Below are 7785 nucleotides of genomic sequence, written 5' to 3' on the forward strand. Positions count from 1 at the left end.
TTTTTTGCGTTGTTCGTAACTTGTTTTGTACATGTTGCTGCTACCGTCTCTTATGACCAAAAAGAGCTTCCAGACATCAGAACAGTGATTACTCACCTCAAAGTGGACAAAGAGTTTTTCTTTCAAGAGTCGGAAGGGAAGGATATACTCCAAACACCCGAACAGGCCTTCATCCCCGTCATTCGCTGGAGAAGGAAACAGAGATTTCGCGGAAAGAGATCAGGGTGCCTTGTGAGGATCAGGCGACGAGTGGCTTATCTGCCTTTGCCCTCCGTACTGCTAGCTAACGTTCAATCACTGAAAAATAAATGGGACGAACTGAAAGCACATATATCCTACCAATGGGACATTAAAAACTGTAATATCTTATGTTTCACCGAGTCGTGGATGAACGACGACATTAATAACATACAGCTGGCGGGTTATACACTCTAGCGGCAGGATAGAACAACAGCCTCTGGGAAGATACAGGGCGGGGGCCTATGCATGTTTGTAAACAACAGCTGGTGCACGATATTTAATATGTTCCCTGTGGCTCAGTTGGTAGAGCATGGTGTTTGCAGCGCCAGCATGGTGTGTGCAACGCCAGGGTTGTGGGTTTAATTCCCACGGGGGGACAGTACAAAAAAAGGCATGAAATGAAATGTATGCATTCACTACTGTAAGTCGCTCTGGATAAGAGCGTCTGCTAAATGACTAAAAATTTAAATCTAAGGAAGTCTCAGGGTTTTTCTCGCCTGAGGTAGTGTGGTCTACAGCTTATCATGAGATACTCTATCTACCTAGAGTTTTCATCTGTATTTTTCGTAGCTGTCTACATACCACCACAGACTGATGCTGGCACTAAAACCGCACTCAATGAGCTGTATACAGTAAACAGGAAAACGTTCATCCAGAGGTGGCGCTCCTAGTGGCTGGAGACTTTAATGCAGGGAAACTTAAATCAGTTTCATCTCATTTCTAACATCAGGTTAAATGTGCAACCAGAGGGGAAAAAAACTCTAGACCACCTTTACTCCACACACAGAGACGTGTACAAATCTCTCCCTTACCCTGCATTTGGCAAATCTTACCATAATTCTATCCTCCTGATTCCTGCTTACAAGCAAAAATTAAAGCAAGAAGCACCAGTGACTCGGTCTAGAAAAAAGCGGTCAGATGAAACAGACTGGAATATGTTCCAGGATTCTTCCGATGGCATTGAGGAGTACACCACATCAGTCACAGGCTTCATCAATAAGTGAATCAATGACGTAATCCCCACAGTGACTGTACGTACATACCCAAACCAGAAGCCATGGATTACAGGCAACATTCGCAATGAGCTAAAGGGTAGAGCTGCCGCTTTCAAGGAGCGGTACTCTAACCCGGAAGCTTATAAGAAATCCCGCTATGCCCGCCGATGAACTATCAAACAAGCAAAGGTGTCACTACAGGACTAAGATCGAATCGTACTACATCGTCTCCGACCCTCGTTGGTTGTGGCAGGGCTTGCAAACTATTACAGACTACAAAGGGAAGCACAGCCAAGAGCTGCCCAGTGACACAAGCTAAATAAGTTCTATGCTCGCTTCGAGGCAAGTAACACTGAAACATGCATGAGAGCATCAGCTGTTCCGGATGACTGTGTGATCACGCTCTCTGCAGCCAATGTGAGTAAGACCTTTAAACAGGTCAACATTCACAAGGCCAGACAGATTACCAGGACGTGTTCTCAGAGCATGCGCTGACCAACTGGCAACTGACATTTTCAACCTCTCCCTGTCGGAGTCTATCATACCAACATGTTTCAAGCAGACCACCATAGTGCCCAAGAACACTAAGGTAACCTGCCTAAATGATTACCGACCTGTAGCACTCACGTCTGTAGTCATGAAATTCTTTGAAAGGCTGGTCATGGCTCGCATCAACAACATTATCCCAGAAACCCACTCCAATTTGCATACCGCACCAACAGATCCACAGATGATGCAATCTCTATTGCACTCCACACTGCCCTTTCACACCTAGACAAAAGGAACACCCATGTGAGAATGCTATTCATTGATTACAGCTCAGCGTTCAACACCATAGTACCCTCAAAGCTCATCACTAAGCTAAGGACCCTGGGACTAAGCACCTCCCTCTGCAACTGGATCCTGGACTTCTTAACGGGCCGCCCCCAGGTGGTAAGGGTAGGTAACAACACATCCGCCACGCTGATCCTCAACACGGGTTCCCCTCAGGGGTGCGTGCTCAGTCCCCTGCTGTACTCCCTATTCACTAATGACTTTACTGCCAGGCATGACTCCAACACCATCATTAAGTTTGGAGATGACACAACAGTTGTAGGCCGATCAATGACAACGATGAGACAGCCTATAGGGAGGTCAGAGACCTGACCGTGTGGTGCAATGACAACCTCTCCCTCAACGTGAAAAAGACAAAGGAGATGATTGTGGACCACCGGAAAAGGAGGACAGAGCACGCCCCCATTCTCATCGACGGGGCTGTGGTGGAGCAGGTTGAGAGCTTCAAGTTCCTTGGCGTCCACATCACCCACAAACTAACATGGTCCAAGCACACCAAGACCGTTGTGAAGAGGGCATGACAAAACCTATTCCCCCTCAGGAGACTGAAAAGATTTGGCATGGGTTCTCAGATCCTCAAATGGTTTTACAGCTGCACCATCGAGAGCATCCTGACGGGTTGCATCACTGCCTGGTGCGGCAATTGCTCGGCCTCTGACCGCAAGGCACTACAGAGAGTAGTGCGTACGGCCCAGTACATCACCGGGCCAAGCTTCCTGCCATCCAGGACCTCTATACCAGGCAGTGTCAGAGGAAGGCCCTAAAAATTGTCAAAGACTCCAGCCAACCTAGTCATAGACTGTTCTCTCTGCTAACGCACGGCAAGCGGTACCGGAGCACAAGTCTAGGTCCAATAGGCTTCTAAACAGCTTCTACCCCCAAGCCATAAGACTCCTGAACAGCTATTCAAATGGCTACCCAGACTATTTGCATTGCCCCCCCTCCCCCCCTATTCTATGCTGCTGCTACTCTCTGTTATTATGTATGCATAGTCACTTTATAACTCTACCTACATGTACATATTACCTCGACACTGGTGCCCCAGCACATTGACCCTGTACCGGTACCCCCTGTATTTTGCCCCGCTATTGTTATTTACTGCTGCTCTTTTTAATTATTTGTTATTCTTATTTCTTACTTTTTTTAGGCATTTTCTTAAAACTGCATTGTTGGTTAAGAGCTTGTAAGTAAGCATTTCACTGTAACGTCTACTCCTGTTGTATTCGGCGAATGTGACAGATATTTGATTTGCATAAATTATGTAATATGCCAGAGGTATGTATACTGTAGCTAAGAAAGTCATATTAAGTGTATGTTGTATAGTAAGCTGTTAGTAGCCCATGTGCCTCACCCTAATAATTTGGTCTAATTTCACCTCTTAATTTCGCCCACTGTTCTGAATTGGTGGTGCACATGTAGTCTATAACCTGTTTTTGAGAAGGGTAATCATCAAATATTGATAGAGCTTTCATTGTCTCCCTTTATTTATCCTACGGTTCTGACTTGGTGTACTGGGAGAACACTGTAAGAACGGCCCATGTTCTGAATTGTCACTGTACATTTCAAAAGTGCTGAACAAATTGTTATATTGACTACGTCCGTCCTAGCTCGCTCATTGATGTCTTAATCGAAATTACGGATTTCCTCTTATTCGCTTGTCGTCCCCTTATGCCACAGTGTGTACATCTCAATTCTCAGTAGAAACCACATTTGTTAAAGCAAGTCAGCCATATCAGCTATGGTTTTTTAAAGGCAGTAAATGAGGCTGAATTGTTTTGCTGTAAGATGTTGGGACTGCTGTTGGGACAGCTTTATGTAGTCCCTAACAGTTTGTGGGCACCGTTTGTCACCATTATAGTGCAACTAATGTATTGTTGAGTGTTGTGTAGTGGATGTGCTTGCATGCATCCCACTTTTCTTTTTTTTTGCCCCACCAAGATTTACGTGCTAAAATCGCCACTGCCAAGGACACATCATTATCGTATAGATCAGTCTGTTACATAGTTAGAATATTTCCCTGCCATAGAAGATGTATTTTTGTAATATCGATCTTGTTAGAATACTATGATTTTAAGTGGCTGCTTGATACGTTTACTGGAGTAGAGATATACTGCATAACTGGAGAGATACAAATCATGTTTATATGCAAAATAGCATTGTTTTGTATGGTGAGTTACATGTTGTTGGGATGTCAGACAAACACACTAAGGCATTGGATCTATTCTGTAGAGATAGAACCAACAGCTCTGCCTGAGCAGAGGATTTCTGTTTAGTGGTTTTCACACAGGCAGTTATTGGTTAGGCCCCCCAGTGTTCATATTTCTCACCTATTAGTAGATATGTATTGGTTGTTTTAATTTTACGAAGTCAATAATGTCTGATCTACCCTCCTACAGTTCTCAGCCATGTCCTGCTATTAGCCATAGTACATCTGCAATCCTTTAAAGTGAGGGAAAACAAATGTCTTATAATGTGTGAAACTATTCCTAAAGCTCTCAAAGTTCTCTTCTATAAATTACATTCAGCCAGATTCCCCTCTCAAAAACAATAAATATCTGGAAAGAGAAGCTCACATCTATTAGCCTTTGAAACTGCTGCGTTTAGCACGTGCCTGCATTTAAGCCAAATGGAATGCCTTATACCAGGGTTTCCCAAACTCAGTCCTGGGGCCCCCACTAGGCGCACATTTGTTTTTTTGCCCTAACACTAACCAGCTGATTCAAATAACCAACCCACCATCAAGCTTTGATTATTTGAATCAGCTGAGTAGCGCTAGGGCAAAAACCAACACGTGCACCCAGGACTGAGTTTGGGAAACCCTGTCTTACACCTAGAGCTATGTGTAAGGGTACATCTGCCTATTGTTTGTGTGTGAAGGGGGCAAGGCATATCTTAAGAATAACACAATTCAATGAAATACCTTAGCCTCTGATGACCAATCAACACTGGGTGCAACATGAGATGTCAGACTCAGAAATGTACAGTTGATTTGTTAAAAAGGCAATAAATGAGACTTAATACCAAAAGTGTTATTTATAGAATCTGAAAATGTACAACAAAAATGATCAAAGGTAATATCTCAAAGGATCATTTAATTAGACAGCTTTCATTTCCCTAAATAGTACAAAACTGACCATAATTTCTTGGTGTGGCTACTTTCAATAACCCATGTTCAATGTTAGCTTGAGTGTTTCTCAAAGCTACCTGGCTAACTTATTTATCCTGATTTGTTCAAATCCAACCCAGCCAGAAGAACAAGAAAAACGATACATTAACACCCACCTCTCCAACTCCCTTCCCCACCAACCTGGAAACCCCATTTACAATTAGGTTTAATATGTTATCCAAATAAACGATAGCATGCAAACATGAATGTATATCCACTTTCACCAACAAAGGTAAATTTCAACTCTGAAAGTCAATAGTAAAAAAAAATAATTCAGTCAACTGATGGTGCTGTAACCATGAGAAGAAAGTATGTAGGAAACTATGGCAGGGATTCATTCAGATCAGCTTTAGATCATTGACAATTAAAAGGTATTTTCTGACTGAACCGACATATGTGCCATTTACCGTGAATGCGGTTTCCGCATAGGCGAAAATGGCCAATCGGATTGGGTCCCAGCCTAATATTTCCTAAAAGCTTAGTTATCCATTTCCACTCAACCAAACACTTGTTACAATAATAAAACCATCTTAGGATCTTGATTGTATTTAATACATTGCAATTGATTCTTTATAATGAACCCAAACACTTCCGCAGTTGAAAACAAGAGCTCGCTCCAACAGGCCAAAAAGAGTAGACTAATCCCTAGGACATGGTTCAGTAACCACAACGCAAACATGGCCACAATCAAAGATCAAAAATGAGGTCCATATTCGTGCACCTTTCATCCATAATTTCCCCACGGTATTTTTCTTCCCACATTCCTAAACAACTTTGCAGTGGGATAGAGAATGTGAATTTCATGTTTCCTATTGGTACAAGATCTTTATTCCCTAAAAAAAACATTTGTTAATCAGATATCCAGTCCCTTTACAACTTCTGTTTCTTTTTGGCTGGTTTGATGGGGATTATCTCTTCGTCCAAGTCTTCTTCTTCGCTAGACAAGTCAGAGTCAGCGTTGTCAGAGGCTGGTAGAGGAGGACACAAGTTATCAATCACTAGGAAAAAGCAGTTCCTCAGAGTAAACAGTCCTGTCTCACTGCCAACAGGTCAGAGAACTTAGACTATCCCTTTAAAAAGGAAAGATTAATCTATTTTGAATGTTATAGTTTTTTGTGCTCTAAGCACTGCTATACCCATTCCCAGGGTCATTTCATGTTTTCATGTGTATCTGAGCCATTGCCGCTCAAATAGGCAGAAATACAGCCGGTATAACGAGTTTTGCATCATACGATGGGTGAATCTTCTCCTTTAACGTATGTGGTCATGATCATGTCCTTACAGGCCAATTATTAAAGCAATCATTTTACCAATGAGGTGCAGACCGCTAACGGTCACTGGTCCGGTACCCGACTTCAGTCTAATGGTGACAGGGGCCTTCAGCTCAAACTCCCCAAGACTCACCTGAGGAAGACAATTGAGATTTCCAACCACACACACACACCACAAGGCAGACCGGCAAGGCAGACATTTAATCCAAAATCAACCCTTAGGAATTTGTGTGGATCTGAAAGGGCTAACTAGACAAACATCTGAAACCTCAGTGTTACAGGTGGCCAGTGCATTACGAGATTATTTCATTTCCCACATGTGGAAAGTCAGAAACTTTACAAATAGGCAGTGTGTAGGAGAATGTAGAAGTGTTGTCTTTTGAATCTCATGTTTCCTTCCCCTCCCAGTCTGAAGTAGGTGGTGGTGTATGTGTGCCACTCACCATTGGCAAGCAGTTGATATGGAGGTTGGCGACAGGTACAGAAATAGTTTTCCCCTGGTGGTTCATAGCAGTCACCTCCACCACATTACTCTCCTCCTTCGCTCCCTCTCCCAAGCAAACCTAGAGATTTATACAATATTTGTACAGCAGGGACACCTGATAACAAATGGTTCCAATGTCACGATTATCATGTCTTACAAAAAAGTTTGTCTAATTGTGCAGAGTGAAATGATATAGTTAGCTAGCTTAAAATAAAACCTACCGTCCGTAGCTCGAGAAAGTGTTCCAAATCCTCCTCTTCATCCCCTTGGAATGTGTAGAACGGTACTTTGGAGGATAATTCACAACCTACGAAGATACGTTGCAATTTTAGCTAACGTTACACGTGTGGTTCAGAGGCGGATGTAACATTACCGCGTACAGTTGTAGTGTATAATTATGACAAAATCTAACTATATTTTAGCAGTCCATACAATACATTTCTCTCTAAATCGGTTACTCTCATTGTAAAAATAAAAAAACTAAATGCAAGCAAACACGATCCAAAATACAACATGATGGCATCCCCACGTGTGCTGCTACCAAGAATTTTATACAACAGATTGTTTAGGAAAAGGCGATCCTTACTGAATACATAGCTCTCCAATCTCGATTGGCCAACACTCCCGTGGTCTTCCGAGCAGCAATCGTCTTCTCCGTGACTGTGTGACATAATTTATGTGAAAATAAAGTAAATGTATTAGCTAGCTCGATGGAAGATCAGTCTCGCATTCAAGAGATACAACATATGACGTCAAAACAAATCGCGTCGCAGACGTTAGGACGTTTCAAAGTGT

At 42.7% G+C, this 7785-nt stretch overlaps 1 protein-coding gene across 1 annotated transcript; it reads right to left on the bottom strand.

Annotated features, from left to right (window-relative positions):
• Positions 1-5768: 5768 nt before the first annotated feature.
• On the bottom strand, positions 5769-7731 carry npm3 (nucleophosmin/nucleoplasmin, 3). The gene is made up of 5 exons (NM_001146539.1): positions 7577-7731; positions 7212-7297; positions 6950-7069; positions 6546-6639; positions 5769-6203 (listed from the first exon to the last, which is right to left on the bottom strand). The coding sequence occupies exons 1-5, from the start codon at positions 7659-7661 to the stop codon at positions 6106-6108; spliced, it is 483 nt and encodes a 160-aa protein (NP_001140011.1). The 5' UTR covers positions 7662-7731; the 3' UTR covers positions 5769-6105.
• Between the last annotated feature and the right edge of the window lie 54 nt (positions 7732-7785).

This window comes from Salmo salar, chromosome ssa01 (assembly GCF_905237065.1).
Source record: "Salmo salar chromosome ssa01, Ssal_v3.1, whole genome shotgun sequence".
NCBI lineage: Eukaryota > Metazoa > Chordata > Actinopteri > Salmoniformes > Salmonidae > Salmo > Salmo salar.